Source organism: Pneumocystis murina, assembly GCF_000349005.2.
Source record: "Pneumocystis murina B123 chromosome Unknown supercont1.3, whole genome shotgun sequence".
Classification (NCBI taxonomy): Eukaryota; Fungi; Ascomycota; class Pneumocystomycetes; order Pneumocystales; family Pneumocystaceae; genus Pneumocystis; species Pneumocystis murina.
Genome location: NW_017802361.1, coordinates 24,657 through 42,758, shown reverse-complemented (window position 1 = coordinate 42,758; position 18,102 = coordinate 24,657). Strand labels below are relative to the sequence as shown.

The 18,102-nt window shown below is 26.9% G+C and overlaps 7 protein-coding genes across 7 annotated transcripts; 2 read left to right on the top strand and 5 right to left on the bottom strand.

Moving 5' to 3' along the window:
• Window positions 1-60: 60 nt before the first annotated feature.
• Window positions 61-4,389, bottom strand: PNEG_04264 (hypothetical protein; the record flags this gene model as incomplete). Its single annotated transcript, XM_019757787.1, has 10 exons — window positions 61-112; window positions 156-784; window positions 828-2,411; window positions 2,476-2,795; window positions 2,839-3,180; window positions 3,228-3,595; window positions 3,640-3,742; window positions 3,786-4,010; window positions 4,054-4,146; window positions 4,218-4,389. The coding sequence occupies 10 exons, from the start codon at window positions 4,387-4,389 to the stop codon at window positions 61-63; spliced, it is 3,888 nt and encodes a 1,295-aa protein (XP_019613396.1).
• A 380-nt stretch (window positions 4,390-4,769) lies between these two features.
• On the bottom strand, window positions 4,770-5,532 carry PNEG_00843 (hypothetical protein; the record flags this gene model as incomplete). Its single annotated transcript, XM_007874561.1, has 6 exons — window positions 4,770-4,844; window positions 4,892-5,054; window positions 5,103-5,223; window positions 5,268-5,386; window positions 5,447-5,456; window positions 5,520-5,532. The coding sequence occupies 6 exons, from the start codon at window positions 5,530-5,532 to the stop codon at window positions 4,770-4,772; spliced, it is 501 nt and encodes a 166-aa protein (XP_007872752.1).
• Window positions 5,394-8,767, top strand: PNEG_00842 (hypothetical protein; the record flags this gene model as incomplete). Its single annotated transcript, XM_007874560.1, has 11 exons — window positions 5,394-5,622; window positions 5,666-5,862; window positions 5,908-6,066; window positions 6,114-6,538; window positions 6,580-6,713; window positions 6,755-7,528; window positions 7,569-7,948; window positions 7,990-8,259; window positions 8,303-8,441; window positions 8,491-8,631; window positions 8,679-8,767. Exons 1-11 carry the CDS (start codon window positions 5,592-5,594, stop codon window positions 8,765-8,767), a joined length of 2,739 nt encoding a protein of 912 aa, XP_007872751.1. The 5' UTR covers window positions 5,394-5,591.
• Window positions 8,768-8,801: 34 nt separating this feature from the next.
• On the bottom strand, window positions 8,802-9,747 carry PNEG_00841 (hypothetical protein; the record flags this gene model as incomplete). Its single annotated transcript, XM_007874559.1, has 4 exons — window positions 8,802-9,098; window positions 9,140-9,291; window positions 9,341-9,490; window positions 9,538-9,747. The coding sequence occupies 4 exons, from the start codon at window positions 9,745-9,747 to the stop codon at window positions 8,849-8,851; spliced, it is 762 nt and encodes a 253-aa protein (XP_007872750.1). The 3' UTR covers window positions 8,802-8,848.
• A 24-nt stretch (window positions 9,748-9,771) lies between these two features.
• On the top strand, window positions 9,772-10,632 carry PNEG_00840 (hypothetical protein). Its single transcript, XM_007874558.1, has 5 exons — window positions 9,772-9,800; window positions 9,844-10,002; window positions 10,044-10,187; window positions 10,241-10,431; window positions 10,476-10,632. Exons 1-5 carry the CDS (start codon window positions 9,784-9,786, stop codon window positions 10,532-10,534), a joined length of 570 nt encoding a protein of 189 aa, XP_007872749.1. The 5' UTR covers window positions 9,772-9,783; the 3' UTR covers window positions 10,535-10,632.
• Window positions 10,633-10,677: 45 nt separating this feature from the next.
• Window positions 10,678-11,283, bottom strand: PNEG_00839 (40S ribosomal protein S27; the record flags this gene model as incomplete). The annotated part of the gene is made up of 3 exons (XM_007874557.1): window positions 11,248-11,283; window positions 10,881-10,976; window positions 10,678-10,830 (listed from the first exon to the last, which is right to left on the bottom strand). Exons 1-3 carry the CDS (start codon window positions 11,248-11,250, stop codon window positions 10,678-10,680), a joined length of 252 nt encoding a protein of 83 aa, XP_007872748.1. The 5' UTR covers window positions 11,251-11,283.
• A 1,874-nt stretch (window positions 11,284-13,157) lies between these two features.
• On the bottom strand, window positions 13,158-17,535 carry PNEG_00838 (hypothetical protein; the record flags this gene model as incomplete). Its single annotated transcript, XM_007874556.1, has 7 exons — window positions 13,158-13,445; window positions 13,494-13,613; window positions 13,657-13,874; window positions 13,919-14,370; window positions 14,413-14,521; window positions 14,568-17,171; window positions 17,224-17,535. The coding sequence occupies 7 exons, from the start codon at window positions 17,533-17,535 to the stop codon at window positions 13,238-13,240; spliced, it is 4,023 nt and encodes a 1,340-aa protein (XP_007872747.1). The 3' UTR covers window positions 13,158-13,237.
• Between the last annotated feature and the right edge of the window lie 567 nt (window positions 17,536-18,102).

Genomic DNA, 18,102 nt, shown 5'->3' with positions numbered 1-18,102 from the left:
TTTATTTAAATAATATTCTTTCATAGATGAACAGTATTTTAATTGGATGCTGATCTTTTGTTAGTCTGATAACAAAGTTTCATAATCTTTGTGTGTAGATTCCCACTGTGTACTTAATAACGTTAGAATTTTTATAATATAAAAAGATTCAATACCGTAATTGATCCAGTTCATTTGCTAAAGAGTCTAATGTATCAGATGTTCTTGAAAATACAGATTCTTTAAAAGTAGCATTTTTTGTTATATTATCGGAATTGAGTGATGTACTTTCATGAATATTATAGTGATCTATAGGTATAAGTTGTTCTGACTCTTTCAAAAATATAGAGTCATTTTCCATAGAATCTATTATATAATTATTTGCATTACTTAAATCTTCTAAATTTGGAATAATATTATCTTCGGATATTTTGTCTGAAAAAATTAGTTGATCATTGGACAAATTCTCAAAAATTAAATTTTTATTTTTTGAAATCGTTTCTAAGTCAATTGTTTTTTCCAATTCCGGAAAGATAATATCGGTAGATTCCTTGTTATTGTCATAATATGTATTTTTTAAGTTAATGTATTTTTCTTCAAGACTTTCTAATTCTTTTTCTTGTAATAAAATATCTTTATGAGCTTGTATTTCAGCATAGTCATGATTGAATGAATTATTCTGCATCTCATTATCATGAATTTTATGGTCTTTAAAATTTAGAATAGTCATATTTCTATAATTTTTTAAATTATCATTTTCTTGTTTTAAATGGAAATTTTGTATTTTATATTTTGAAAGTTCCTCCTAGAAAACATAAATATTAATTGTGTTAGAAAAAAGACATTACCTTCATGCGTTTTAGCATGTTTTCAGTACTTTTCATATAGAAGACTGCTGATTGGTAATCGCTTTCAAGTTGCTGCAAGCGTTCTTTAAAATTCTGAGTAGATTCTGCTAAACGGCGTTCTGCATCGATTACCTTCTGTCTTTCCAGATCAAGAGCTTCTTTTTCTAGATTAATTGAAGAGATATTATCAGACGGAGTATCTTTATAACTTTTTGAATTGTTTTCTATAACTTTGTCATTTAGAGTCTTACTCTCTGTATTTTCTAGATCGGAAACATCTAGGTCATCGGATTTTTCAATCTCTAGTTTAATATGATTATTTTGCTCTAATGCTTCCTCGGGTTTTTTAAAATTATCTTTATTCAAAGCATCAGGAGTCATGCTAGTGCCTCTAGTTACGCATGAAACAGCATCATTTTTAGATATTTTCTGTTCTTCTAATAAGGGATATTCTTCGAGTAATCGTGATATAGCAGATGCTTTCATATGAGCTATCTCTAAATCTTTATCTTTAGTAGTCAATAAAATTTTCATGTTTCTATGATCCTTTTTGAGAGCATCTAATTCTTTAAGTAAATCAAGCATTTTATCTCTTAAATCTTGAATTTCTCTGTTAGAACTAAAATTTAAGGTTTCAAGTTGAGAAATTTTTTCTAGTGCTGCAACTAAATCTTTAACAGATTTATTAGCTGATACCTGTAATGCGGAATATAAAGACTTAATAGATGCTAGTTGTTCCTGGAGCATTTTAATTTGATTGTCATTTAAAGAATTGCTAGACGATGTTTCTCTAGATTTTTTAAGTAATTCAAGAATTCCTTCATTCATAATTTCTCGTGCTACATTAGCTTCCTTAGTAATATTTAATATTTTAGATTCAAGATTGGTGATTTTTTCTTCAAGAGCTTGTTTTTTATTGCTTTCTAACATAAGTTCTCTAGTAAGCTGATTAACTTTATTTTGAAGTTCTACACGAGCCTCCTGATCTTTTTGAGATTTACTTTCTGAATTAGCTATACGATTTTCTGCCATAGAGACAGAAATATTAATCATTTCAATAGATTTTAAATAAAGCATATTTTTTTCTTTAAGATCATCAAGTTCTTGTTTTAATGCAATGTTTTCCTGGTTCAATTGGTTTTTTTCACATTCTAGATTGTTTTTTAATGAAACTTGCTCTTTAATTTTTTCTTCCGCATTAATACAAGCTAATCTTATTTCATTTAGCTCAGTAGAAATTCGTTCGTGGGCGCTTTCAGCAACTTTTATTCTTTTAAGATAGTTTTGGTTCATATCTTCAAGTTGTTGCACTTTTCTTTGCTCCAACACAATATCCTCAGATAATGATGTTAGCTTCTCATTTAATTCCTGTCGTGAAGTTATAGTATTAGATAGTTTGGTGCTTAATTCTGAAATACGAGCATTTTCTACAGTTGATAATATTTCTGGAGTAGATAAAGCTGCAAGTTTTGCCTTATAATATGCTGCTTCTTGCAAACAATTATTTTTTTCTGCTTCAGCTTCTGCTATTTTTAAGCTTGCAGCTTTTGTCTGTGATAAAATTTCTAATTTAAGTAATGTTATCTGTTTTTTCAAAGATATAAGATTTTCAATCATATTTTGCCTTTCAATAGAATCAAAAAAAAACTTCTGTAGATGACTTTTCCAAATCAGGGCTCTTTATTAAATCTAATTCTGCTTGCAATAACTCATTTTTAACTTTAAGTTCATCTATGTTTTCTTTAAATTTCGAATGCTGCATATCTTTGTTATTTGCTTGAGAATTATCTGTATTTAAATTTTTCTCTTTAGTTAATTCTATATCTTCAATTTGGTTTTCATCCATAGCTGATACCGGCTTAGTTTCATTTTGATTGTTGTTATTCGTTTGATCTGTATTTAATTTTATATCATTTACAGTAATTTTCTTTATTTGATCTTGACTTTGAGACCTTGAAAGTTGTAAATCTATTATTAATTAATTTTATTTAAAAAAAATAAAAATACATACTGTTCACACTATTGGAATGATGAAGACTATTAGATTCTTCTTTAAAGGAAGTAGACAAATCCTTCGATCTATTGTGCTTTCTAGATATTCTTTGTTTATGAAACTGTTCTAAAGACATAGTTTGCATATCGGTTCGTAAAGACTCAGAGTGCTGTAATAATTTTGATGGGGCAGTAACACCAAGAGGACTTTTTGATCCTTGATTTAATTTTGAACTGGACATGGATAAGGCTTTTTGAGGCATAGGCGATAAAGGAGAAGGTGCTAATAAACTTCCAGATTTTATCATTGGACTTGAACCAAGATTCGGAATGGATATTTCGGGTGGATAGCGAATTTTTGCTAGTAAATATCTTAGAAATGTTAAAAACATTATATTAAGCACTTACATGTATCTAAGATATAAGTAATTGATGAATCTTCTACTTTACTTAAAGAACCTTCCCCCCCAAGTACAATTATTTTTTGACCAAAACTAGTTAAGACATGTCCCGAACGAGGACTTGGAGAAGGTCCCATATTTTGAAAAATATACCACCTTGATGTTGATATTTTAAATGCAATAAGATCTCCTAGATCTGAACCATCTAAACCACGACCTCCAAAAATATAAATAATATCATCTACTAATGCGGCAGAATGTCCTTCTCGAGGTTGAGGAATACAACCATTACAAGCAATTTCTTTCCATGAAAGATTTTTATAATCAAAGACCCAAACATCATTAAACCATTGAGTACCATTTGTACCACCAAATCTTAGACATTAGGTTTCTATAAAATAAAAAAAATATTTACATACAAATAAAGCTTTTCTTGATATGTAATCATTATGTGATTAGTACGAGCAGGCGGTAAGCTCGTAACAGGAGTTATTAATTCCCATTTGGCATTAAGGGTATTTACTATAAATATTATATTTTAGTTAACATATACAATAAAACATACATGTATCCAAATCAAATAAAAACATGTCATTAAAAAAGTATATTTCCATTTGTCCACCAAAAATAACAATTTTAGTCCCAAGAATATTTAAAGTATGACCATATCTCCCAGGAGGCTTGTTTCCATAAACTAGCGCCTTTGTCCATATCTTCGATGTGGTATTCAACAAATATAAAGAATTATCATTTACATTATTTTTCGATGTTTTTGTATCTCCTCCAAATACTAAAGTATGTTAAAATTTCGCTTTTTAAAAAAATAATAAAACCAATAAATGCATTCCCTATTACAAGTCCTGCATGGCCTACACGGGAGCTAGGACAATCTCCAGGTGTTTGTATTTGATATGACATCATAGTCGCTATGATCAAATATCAGTAAAAAATAACAAAAATTTTACTAAATAATAATGTGAAAAAGACTAAAAATTACCGGAGTCAATGATCCATAGATCATGTTTGACCTTTTCTTTAACAAGCCCCCCAAATATATATATATCTCCTGTTTTACTAACTGTAGAATTACTTGCATGTCCATATCTAGGAAATGGACATGGACCAAGAATCTTCTGTCGATACCATGGATAAGATGACTCTTTATTCATGTGTCCTGATTCTGTGCTCTCAAAAGGCTGAGAATAAAGTTTTTGTTGAAGCCCCGCGCCGTTTTTTTAATTTTTTATTTTGTTTGAAAAGAAATGCCATTATTGTTAATAATAAAGCTTTTAATTTGACATGAAATAAAAAAGATGTTCTAAAGAAATTGTTTTACTTAAGTTCTTATATTTAATTAATAATGTTTTTTAAGGTTTATTTTTTTTAAATAAAAAAACGAATATTAAATAAAAACGATAAAACCGTGTATATTTAAGATATCATTTTAATATTTCATATATTTATTTTGATTATAAAAAGAATTAGAAGTGTTCTTATGATAAATCTGATTATATGATTTGTTGAAATAGTAAAATTTAAAAAAAAAAAATTATGGTTGATCAAGAAGTGAAATAATTACTTGAACAGTTGAATTTAGACGTATTTGACTTGTTATCATTTTATCCTTTTAATTGGTAAACTATTTAGTTAAACAAGTTATAAAAATTATACCATGTCATATGGTAAAACATCGTCGACGATTTCAATAGTACCTGTTTGTATTTGAATATCTAATGGTATTTGCAGCGATAAAACAAGTGCAATTTCAAGTGCACGCTCAATAGCAGCTGATTGTGCATATAAAATAATAGGTTTGCTTTTAGAATTAAAAGACCTATATATTACCTATTTATATTTATAAAAAACATGTATGTATTCCTACATTAGTTTTTGTTTTATTTTCTTGATGACGTTCATTAAAAGTGTTTTTCTTGAGATAAATATTTTATTTGAAACATCTACAGGATGAGGTATAGATCTCTTATGTATAAATGCATCTGGCCCTTCCAAATCACTTTTTTCTTTCCTAATAAATAAAATGAGATACCTTTAAGTACAGCACGTTTAATTGGAACATCAATTGTGCTTTTTACAAAGGTTTTTTTTATAGGTTTCGATATTTGGATTTCTGAACTTCGTTTTCTTTTAGATGTAATTAGTGTCATTCTGATTAGAAAATTAGTCTAAAAATGCAAGAAAAGACCTTCTGTTTTCTCTAAAAAATACCTTAATTTATCTCTTATATTTTTATAAAATACTTTTTTTAAACAGGCGTTTATACGGTCTTTAAAAACCTAACCTTTAAGAGACATCTAAATAATCACAAGTTAATTCATTTTTAATAAATAATTATAGATAATCAATATTCTTAATGAGTTTTTCAAAGAAGGATGAAGATTCAGGTATATTTTTTCTAAATAAGAAGATTTATTAAATATTTTTAAGAGCATATCTTTCACCATATTGATAAAACAGCAGTACTTCAGGAAGCGAGAATATTTAATAAATCGCCTATTAATCCTCGTGTCTGCCGTCTCTTGTTGATGAAAATTGCTTATCTTTTGCATACGGGTGATCATTTTGCAATGCGAGATGCTACAGAGTTATTTTTTGGGATAACAAAGCTTTTTCAGCATAAAGATGTATAGATTGATGGTTGTTTTGTTTTTAAAAATAAAAGATTTTAGGAAGCATTACGACAAATGGTATATGTTATTATTAAGGAATTAGCTAGAACAGCAGAAATAATTATTATGATTACATCGAGTGTAATAAAAGATACGACCGTAAATCTTGATGCTATTTATAGGCCAAATGCTATCCGTTCTTTATCCAGAATTGTCGATGTTATTATTTTTGATTGAAAGGCTAATGGTTTTCTAATGTTTGATAGGCTACAACTGTTCCTACTGTTGAACGTATTATTAAAACTGCTATTATTGATAAAACGCCCTCTGTTTCTTCAGCTGGATTGATTTCTTCCTACCATTTGTTCTCTATTGCAAAAGACATTGTACGTAAATGGGCGAACGAAATATTTGAGGCGCTTTCTTTAAAACCGGCAGTAAATTTGTCTATAATACCATATTTAACAAGTGTAAACAATCGACAAAACCAAAGTTTTATTACCCAATACCATGCTTTAGGTTTGTTGTATCTTATAAGGAATCATGATCGTATGGCTGTTATGAAAATGGTCCAGAGATTTTGTAATTATTATAATAAGGGATCCTCTTATGGAAACATTCAGCTTAAAAGTAATTTAGCTGTCATTTTGCTAGTGAGATATATTGCAAAAGTTATTGAAGATGATCAAAGGTAATTTTTAAATGTTTATGTTCTTATTTTAAAAAAAAAAGTCAACGATATAACATGCTTAAATTATTGGAAGAATTTTTGCACTATAAAAATGACATGGTCAACATTGAGGCTGCAAAAATAATCCTTCAGATGAGGGATGTGACTGAGGATGAGTCTTTACCTGCGATAACCAGTTTGTATTCCAAATATTAATTATATTTTCTTATTTTTTAGCGCTTAGAGTGTTTTTATCGTCTCCTCGGACAGTTTGCAGGTTTTCTGCAATTAGAATTTTGAATAGATTTGCAATGACAAAACCACATTTGGTTGGATGTTGTAATTCCGATATAGAAAGTCTTATTTCTTATACTAATAAATCGATTGCAACATTTGCCATAACAACCCTTCTTAAAACAGGAAATGAGGTCAATATTGATAAATTGATGAAGCAAATTCAAGGATTTATGAGTGATATTACTGATGAGTTTAAAATTATTGTTATAGATGCTATTAGGTCATTATGTCTTAAATTTCCATCTAAGCAAGCTGTTATGCTTTCTTTTTTGAACAATGCTTTAAGAGATGAGGGCGGTTATGATTTTAAAAACTCAGTAGTTGAAACATTGTTTGATATGATTAAATTTATTCCTGAGTCTAAAGAAGATGCATTATCTAGTCTTTGTGAATTTATTGAAGATTGCGAATTTACAAAATTAACAATTAGAATTCTTCATATGCTTGGTATAGAGGGGCCCCGTATTAATCAATCAACTAAATATATTCGATATATATATAATAGAATTGTTTTAGAAAATGCATTAGTAAGAGCTGCTGCTGTATCTGCTTTGTCGAAATTTGGTCAAGGGCTAAATAATTCTGACCTTAAGATTAGTATAAAGACTTTGCTTAAAAGATGTTTAGAAGATTCAGATGATGAAGTTCGAGATCGTGCTGTTTTAAATATTAAATTTTTAGAAGACGATAGTATTTCAGATATTTTTAAGAATAGTTAGTAAAAAATCCTAATGATCTTATTTAAAATATTTAGATAATGCATTTTCCTTTTCTGCTTTGGAATACCAACTTGTATCTTATATTTCATCTAATTCTTTTGAAAAACAATTTGATATTTCATCTATACCAATTATTAGTAAGGAAGAAATGGACTCTGAATCATATAGACAAAAAATAGCTGAATTGGAATCATTGTCCACATTAACTGAAGCGACTCAACAATTATCTCTTGTAAATAGCTTTTCTGAAGATGTTATCTCTCAATATTCCAACATTCTTCAATCTATTTCAGAATTTAAGGATTATGGTCCTCTTCTAAAAAGCACTTTAAAGCCGATAGAATTAACAGAATCTGGAATTGAGTATTCTATTACTGCAGTTAAACATATATTTAAAGAGCATATTGTTCTTCAGGTATAGTTTTTCCCTTATTTTATTATTTCTTATAAACATAGTTTAATCTTCTAAATACTCTTTCAGATGCTATTCTAGAAAATATTTCAATGGTTTCAGAACCTGATGATCCTTCTTTAAAAGAAGAGTTTATTATACAGGCACCAAAAGCAGAGCATAATTCTTCTGTTTCTATTTATGTTTCCTTTTTAAGAGAGAATCCAGATTTTTTTGTTACTACAACTTTCACCAATGTTTTAAAATTTATAACTAAAGAAATAGATCCAAGCACGGGTGAACCTGAAAAAGTAGGATATGACGATGAATATCAGGTTTATGGCTTTATATCTATATTATTGGATTAAATGATTTTAGATTGAAGCTTTAGAGTTATCTCCTGGTGATTATATTTCTCCCATTTATATAAATAATTTTACTCAACTTTGGGATTCTTTAACTGATAAAAATGAAGTTGTAGAGACGTTTTCTCTTAGCTCAATAACATCTTTGCAGGGTTATTGTCATTAAGTTATATAAAAAATTACATTAATATTGTTTCTTAGATGCATGTTATAGAATATCAGAACAATTATCTATGCAACCTATTGAGGGTACTGATAATGTTACAAATTCGTTTTTTCATATAATGAAGCTTTCTGGAAAAAGTACAAATGGCATTACAATTTTAGCTGTTGCAAAACTAGGTATGTAATATGCTTTATTTTTCTTTTTATATTAATATTTAAAAAAGTATTTTCAAAAAATGAAATTACTTTAAAACTAAGCGTTAGAAGTGAAAACAAGTTAGTGGCAACATTGGCTACAAATGGAATTGCATAAATGGTTATATCTTTTTTAAAAGAAAGTCTTGTTCTTTAAGATTTACAATATATATTTATCGACTATAATTGATATTTTTTATTAATTATTTTTTTGTTCATATGGTATATTATGATGCATCCATTTATGTGCTTCTCTGATAGTCTCTTCACATACTTTGATCATTTCGTTGTCATTTAAATATTCACACTTTTTAAATGCTTGGGCTAAAGTAATTGTAATACCAAGATTTTCGCTATGTATCCATATTCTTCCATTTGATCCAATTGCAACCTCAAATGGTATTGACGCGCCTAAAATTGATAGAAAAGGATGATCTTTTTCGAGAATTCTGTATCTAATTAAAACTAATTATATAAAAAAAAAAAATACTTTCTACATAAATGAAATGATAGTTTATGAACAAGAAATCCACCTTTTAACTCTCCGTACACTGATTTTCCGTTTAATGGATTAACACATTCTATTTCAGGTTCTGTTTCATTATCTATACAGATAACCCTGGCATAAACTAGTGATCCTACCTTAATATTTTATTAATAATAAATTTATATTTTTATATTATATTTTTACTTGAAGATTTGGTCTATTTTTACGTGTTGCATTTTCAAAAGCAAGTATTCCTAATTGTGCTTGACGAATACTTCCTATATCCACTTTATATCCTTCACTATGTCGAATCATAACTTGTCCTATGACTGAATCACCAATAACTGGTATATACTAAATTTTATTAAAATTTTTTAAAAAAATATATTTAAAACACTTACTTTTCCTCTATTATAATTAATAGAGATTTTCTTTTTTGTTGGCTGTTTTAACCAACCTGTTTGAGTTGCAAAAAGCTTATCTGCTTGATAAAAATAAGCTAAACCGTGGCCAATTTGTAACTTTGTCTTATCTTTATCACTGAAAGGTACCTGTTCTCCTGGAAATATAAAACGTTCTTCTGCTTTTAAACTCTCTATTCCTTTATCCATCGTTTACTTCGGATATACGGATGATTCGTTGCCTATATGGAAGATACTGAATGGTAAATGACTTTAAATGCCCATATACACTTTAAATATATATAGGAATGATTTGTTACGTGCTTATGGTATTGTTTCAGCTCGAATACAGGAGAAAGAGGCAGATTCATCAAAAGAAATACAAGAGCCTTATGTAGAAGAATTGAAATCTTCAGAACATTCAGAATTAGATGATTTAGATGACCCAGTTGTAAAGGCGTACAGGTAAAGCTTGTATTATATATAGAATTGGTTTGATAAAATAGTGAACGGCGTTTACAGGAATTACAGGCCTATGCAGCATGTGCTAAGTATGGTGAAATACGTATGATTGAGTATAAGGAATGGATTACAGAAGTTACTGAAGCAAGTTATAATACATGTGTTCTAGTTTTTTTATACAAAGATACGTAAGATTTCATGAATATTAATCAAGATTATGATCTAAATTGAAGAAAAATAGGATTTCAGCGAGTCAACGATTAGCAGAAAAGTTAAAGCAGATAGCAATGAAATATCCATACATAAAAATGGTAAAAATACAGGGAAATAAGGCAATTCAGGGATATCCAGATAAGAATTTGCCAACATTGCTCATTTATAAATTAGGAAATTTAATAGGGCAAAAAATAGTAAATTTAGGCAATATTGAAGGTAAAGCATTAAATAATAAAAAAGATTTCTTTTATGATGAAAAGAAGTGGAAAATTGGCTGAAAGAATTAAATGTATTGAATGAGGAAGAAATTGATGAATAGAATTGATAGTATAGAATTGAAAAAAGGAAACGATTTATTTTGTACAAAAATATATTCCAAAAGAAAAATGTTCAAGAATGCAAAAAAATGTAAGATGAGTTAATGTGTAAAAAGAATTGTTTAAGTGAATTATGTTTAAACAGTTAATTTTTTCTTCTAAAAGAACAACCTTCCATTAGACGAGCCTTTCCACCTGTAGGCTGAGATAATACACTGGCACATGAACCACAAATAACAACAGTTTGCGCATGTGAAAAAATTGTTGTAATGTTAAAACAACCTGGACATTTTACATCCTGTGTAAATAATATATAAGTCAAAGTAAAAAAAAAGTAAAGTTATCTACCATAAAAAAGGAATTTGGCCTCTGAATTAGCCTTTTAAGTTTATGTTTTCGTGCTTCCGCTTCAGGTACAGGATTTAAAAGATCAACTGCTAGTGCCTGGAAAAAATGTTAGTGATATATTTTAGAAAAATATAATTTGTTGTCATTTAATTAGTTCCCTAATAACTAACAAAGTATAAATATAGAAGATTTTTACTGAAAAATATATTTATATTTTTTAATTTAATATTTTTTTATAAAAATTAAATTTTTATTTATTTAGCTATTTATTAAGATAGCATTATTTTTTAGTTTTAAAAAACATATAGAACCTTTCGTTAAAATTAAGACTTTGGAATCACGTTTTTTTATATGCTTTATGTCTTACCATCTTGATTAAATGAAATTTTTAAAATCGATTTACTTGATTAACGTTTATGAAAAATTTTGTTACTGAAATTTAAAAATTTAAAAAAATTTATAAATTTTAGATAGATAAATTCTATATTTATAATATATATAAGTTAATTAATATAAGATATTTCTCTAAATATTTGAATTTTATAATAGTTTATAAATTTTTTTAAAAAAAGGATATATAAAAAAAATGAACTCAGAAATCAAGGGAATTACATTCTAAAGATAACATATATACATATTTTCCTAGTAAATAGTTATTTTTTTAATAAATACAAGAATAGTACTGAAAAAAGGTCCAATATTTGCTATATTAATATCCGTCTTTAAGTTTTTAGTAAATATTTTTGGCATTAGTATAAATTTTAAAATTAAGAAATCATTATTATATATCGTGTTAAGAATTCCAATGTTGATAAGATAGTTCATAAGTTTTATGACATGTTTTTGATATTCTATTTCTTTTTATCAAGTTTCTAGGAGTTCTCGGTTAAAGCTGATATGTAGAAAATTGAAATATGTTTTTAAGTATTTGTAATTATGTTGATTAAAAATAAGATTTAGGTATTTTTATTAATTAGATAAAATATAAATATATATTATTTATGAAATAATTTCCCTCTATTTGATATTTATGTTAGTGCTGTTTATATTTGTATATTTCTAAGAGTAAGAAAAAGAATAAGTATATTTATGTACTGAAATTTGTTTTTATTATATAAAATTATTATATTGTATTATAATATCCTTAATTATTGTATTTCTCTATATAAATTAAAAATTAAAAATAATATTTCAATAAGTTTGATTAAATCTCGTAAGAAATCATTTTCAATACTCGAGAATTTTATTAGAACTACATTATTGTCTGTTATCTAGTTAAACATGAATAAGTTTAAGAGTTAACGAATTTAGTTATAAATATTATTTTATATTATTTTATATTAATTTAATATATTTATTAATGCAATTTATTTTTACTTGATGTTTAACAATTTTGCGAAGATATTTATTGTAAGAGATTTTGATTAGTTTCTTTTTATATTTTTTTTATCTTTTTAATTTTTTGTTTTAAATATTAACTTTTTAAAAAGATTTTTTATAATATTTATAAAAGAAATGATTTTTATGCTATATAAAATATTGTATAATTTTATTTTTATTACAAAATATGATAATGTAAATATTATTGATTTAAAGTTATGTTTTAAATTTTAATAGATTTATTTACATTTATAAATTTTGAAGAAATTCATATAATGTTTTTTTTATAATTTTTCTAAAAGTTTTTGTTTTAATGAAATTGTATAAAATTTTCCTTATAAATTATTAAATGGCTTACTGATATATTAAACTATAAGTTAATGTTTTTAGATTATGGTAATAATAATTTAAATTTCTGTTCTAAAATTAAAAATATGATTATAAATAAAAAATTTAAATATCAAATATAAAAATGATTTTATTAAAATAATAGTTAATTTTTTATACATGTTTTTGTTTAAATTTCAAAAAAAAGATAGAACATTATTTAATATATTACTTTTGGATATATGTATATATATATATTATCAAAATATTTATATTTGATTTTTATAAAAGTTATTTTGATGTTTTAAAGTATATTAGATAGGATATTAATAAAGATAAATAGTAATATTTAGTAATATTTCTAAAAAATATTATTAATATGTAGAAAATTATCTTATTTTAAAATTAATTTAAAGATGAATTATATAGTTTATTAGAACTTGAAGTTTTGAATATTATATAATAAAAATATTAAGATAATTATAAATCTTTATTTTTATTAGAATATGCTTTACTTTTATAAACAAACATTAAAATATTCAAGTATACGAAGTAATTAAAAAAAAAACTTGTCTGTACTTATTTTTAATATGTTACATAATTTAACTTTTTATATTATAAATTATAATTCTAAAAAATGTTCATGTTTATCAATGATTTCGTCCAATGTCGCATGTAAAGATATTTATATGACTGTCATTTCCATTAGCACATGCTAAAATAGCTTTATGAGGATGAAAATTTAAAGCGTTAACTGATGTAGGTTTTCCTTGATGCAAAAAACTATAGTAGTATTTAAATGCAGATAAATTTGATCCATCTGTATTCCAAACTTTAAGATCACTATTAGTAGAACCCCTAATATATAATTAATTAATCAATTAATTAATTAGGCTAAAAAAATACGTAGCAATGCATGGGATATGTTCATGGACAGAAAGCGATCGTAAACCATCGGAATGAGTATTAATGGTTCTTATAGAATTATCAAGCCTAATATCCCAAAGTTTTACATCACCAGAAATACTTAAAAATTAGATATATAAATAATAATAGTAAAAAAATAAACCTTCCTGAAACAAGTTCCCGATTTCCACATTTTTGCATACTTATAGTAGGAATCCAAGTTTTATGTTCTTTCCAGATCCTAACTATTGCATCTCTTGGAGAATTTCTTTGATCATAAATACGTATAGTACCATCACCAAAACTGGCAACAAAAATATTACCGTCAACTTCATCTGAAGTAATTGAAGTAATACAATTTCTGGATTTTGTAGATATATTCTAAAAAAAGTTACATATTAAATTTTTGAGAACTAATGTTATACGTTTAAACACATTTCTTGTGATGTATCCCAAATTTTGATAATTTCTGCTTCGCCACCGACAAAAAGTATACCGCGTTTTTGCTGCCAATCGATAACTAAACCATTACCGCGATTTAGTGGAATTATATCTGTTAATGCTCTCCATGCAGTAACAAGTTCTATAGATTCTGTGTCATAATTTTTATATATTCGTATAATGCCATCAGAAGATCCAACTAATATATATCCAATATCATCTTCATTTATAAATTTTATGCCAGTAATTCGTGCTCCAAATGTATTGTTATTTGAAAATTGGTTTAATTTTATTCCAGATTCCCAGTCCCATACTTCTACATTATCTTGATCATCAGTGCAAATAAGATGAGACTCAAATTGATGAAATAAAAGATGTGAAATCTGTGCAAAACCTGATTTGAGATTACAAATTTGATTACTCCATGATAGTGAATCTATATTAAGTTAAGTTAAATTTAAAAAGTTGTGGCTAAAACCTGCTATATCTTTTAAGCTACAGGCTTCATTTATAATTTTTTCATTACGATTCCTTCTCCATAACCGTTGATTATAATTAACACTTCCTGGTTCATCTGCTTCCGCTGGCTATAAAAGACTAATAAAATAATATGTTAAGGAAAAAATAACCTACTTTCATTTGGGGTTCTTGAAAATATTCACAGCTCCAATCAAAAAAAGTGCTTTGAATTATATGTTTAGATGATTTATAAAATTTTAAGTTAAAATTTTTAGGGAAAGGTTTAATTAAAGTTGAATGATGATTTGCTGATCTATGATGAATGTCTTCATCAAAGGAAAGATTAGATTCTAGTGCTGATGCTTCATTATAAGTTCCAATTTTAAGATTTTTCAAGGATAAAGCTATTGAAGTAGAGCATTTTAAAGTATTAGTTAGTTTTGAAGTAGATGGTGTTTGTTGAGTCCCAAAAGATGTTGATTTAATATTTTCATTCGTAGAACTATGTAATTTCGATTTATATGTTGTATCATTCTTAATACCTATTACTTTTTCAACAATAAATTTTGTTGTACTTCCAAGTTGAGATTTAATAAGCATATTATATATTTTGTTCACAACATGAATGCTAGCCAATTCAACCTCCAAAAATGGATCTACAGTGAGTAATAATAATGTTTTCCATACAGTTAAAAATAAAGAATTTGTACTATAATTAACAAGAGGTTTCTGAAATTTAGAATCATTAAGACCGAAATTGAAAAATTCGTGCATTAAATGCTCAAATGCTGTAACCATAATTTTCTTATTATAGTGTGAAACATACCGAGACAAAAAAACTATCAATTCTTTACGTACTAAGTTTGAGCCATCAAGAGAAAGATTTAGTACTGACGTAACGACATAATCCTCTTTAGCAATTACTTCTTTATCTTCTATAGGATGACTCAAAAAAGTTGTTAAAGCAAATAAGCTAGCAGCTCTAACTTCTGGAACAGGATCCGATAATAAATCACATAAAGAATCAACTATACCTTCTTTAATACAAAGAAGCTTTGCATCGGAAAAATCCTTCCATATTTGACTGATACAAAGGCATGACCATTGTCGTAATAAAGGATCTTTATCACGAAGATGCACATGATTTGCCTGTAAAACTCCCGAATTCAAACATGCAGTTTGTCCTTGTGTAAAATTTCTAGAAAAAATACTAAGGATAAAGGTACACATTGCACGGTGTTCTGATACGTTAGCTACTGATAAATTTCCACAAGATGGGGAAAGAATTTGAACAAAATAGGAATAACCATCATCTTTAAGAAGATCAGATTGACAAGAGCCATCAACTGCTAATATTCTAGTCCATATAAAAATCAAAACAGGCTTTAACTCTGAAGCTGGTGACTGAAGAAGTTTTAAGACATATGGAAAAATTCCAATAGACAATGCAAGATTCACAGCCCATGGGCCCAGATCAAGAAACCTGCTAAGTAAAATTAAAGCTCCTAAACGATGAACCTGAGATAAAAGCACCTGAAGTACTATTGGCAATTGATCAGGTGCTTTTTTAAATACTGAGCCTTGCTCTAACCATACTTCAAACGCAGTTAATTGTTCTCTAAAAAATGTACTATGCTTATATTCATATGCAGGACCTCCATTTTCTGCTTCAAGCAACTGAGGTAATTGCGCCAAACATGTATCTACGGCTAAATCCCATGAATTCCACATTGGATGATGATAAGTAGGAGGTAAAGAAGGATATGACATTGGATGGCACTGATGAACTCTCATTATTCGTTCTGCTAAAAGAAAGTTTCTAAATAGTGCTGCTACCATTAAATCCTGTCGAAACAATTTTTTAAATAAGGGTTTTGGAAGAATATTCCATGCAATAGTATCTGTAATAGCTGTAAATATCCAATTCAATTCTCCGAGGGGTGTTCTTCTGTCTTGTAAGCGTCCAGGTATTCTCATTACCATATCTATAGTTATATTCGAAAGAAAAGGGTTTTGTAAAACAAACCATCTAACAGCAATTTCAATAGGTGATGTTAGGCAACATGTAAACAAATCTGCTGGAAGGTCGGGGTTCATAGGAAGCCATTCTCTAGGCCCACATGCAGCTAATTGAATAGATTCTTTTTGTAATGATGATATAGGAATAGTTGAATCAAATGCGCGTTGTTTTTGAGTTTCCGCATCACGCTGTTCTGCGAATTTATTGAAATTTATAAGAATATTACCAGCCGCACTGCAATCATAAACATATAAACATGGAGAACCTAGCCATGTTTGAAGATCATATAAGGATATTGGAATATATTGAGTGTAATTTTTATTAAATACCCATATTTCACCACTTTCCGTAGGTCTTGGAACTCCATGTCCATTGTAATGAAACAATATACGTTCATCTTTGGCATTACGGCGTTGAGCAGAACAAAATTTTTTAGTTTCTTCTATAGAAGGATCAAGATATTGTTTATATCGCGTACGCGTGCTAAGAGTTTCATATTGTTGTTGTAAATTCTTTCCTATAGCTTCTAATGACTTCTGTGATGGTAATGAAAATGGATCAATCCAACATTCCAATTTTGCACAAGGAGTTGTTTTGACTATGTCAGGAGGATCAACGCCAATATTCATACATATACATAATGCCGCAGAAACTGTTTTTAATCTTTCTCTCATTCTCCAATCTTGGAGTTTTTCATTTTTAAGTCTTGGAATACCACATGTTTCATGCCGTTTAGCTGTATAGTGCATATAAAATATCTAAGCTCGTATTAAATATATAATAATAGTAGTGCAATAATAATAGACTAACATTTTCACCTATGGTATTACATTTTTCTAAATCTTTGTTTTTAAATCCATGGCGAACTTTTATTGCCTGGATTTTTACTTCATTATTTTTTGACGATGTTTTTGTAACTAATGTGTTTACGTATTTTTCTTTTAAATCTTTGTCCTTTTTTATATCCTTATTATTTTCTTCTTTTGTTTCTATTGAATCAAAATATTTGATAATTGTTTTATTAAAATCTTTTGTTTCAATTGTAGAATTGGTTTGTATTTCATTCCTTTTAAAAATACTAAAATTAATAATACGTTCTCTATCTACATTAGAGTCTTTCATTCTTGATTCTTTAAGTATTTTTTTGATTGGATATTTTATATTTTATCCATGAAATGTTGATTTTATATTATAATTAAATAATTTTAAATCGTATTTTAAAAAAAGTGTTTTAAATCTATTAATAATTTTCAATCCATTATGCATATTTTTTAACATTTAGTCTTTTATTTTTCATAAGAAATGATTTAAAAGTATTTTTAATGTGTTAAATGTATCAATAATCTATATACACTTATATCTAGTTTATATTAATATTATACATATCTTTTGTTATTAAAAAGTTATATAACAAAAGTTAGCAATAACATTAAAAATGTGAAAAAAAAAAAATATGAATATGGAATTGCAAAACAAATACTGTATATATTCGTGAGAAGGACGATATTTTCATATATGATTCCATCTATATCATTAAATTTTTAGAAATTATGTAGATTTATTTTTTAAAAAAAAATAAGAATATCTGTAAAATAATATATAAAGTATTTTTGATCTTATATAATAATCACATATAATAATCACATATAATAACCATATATATATTAATTTTAACATTTTAAAGTTTTA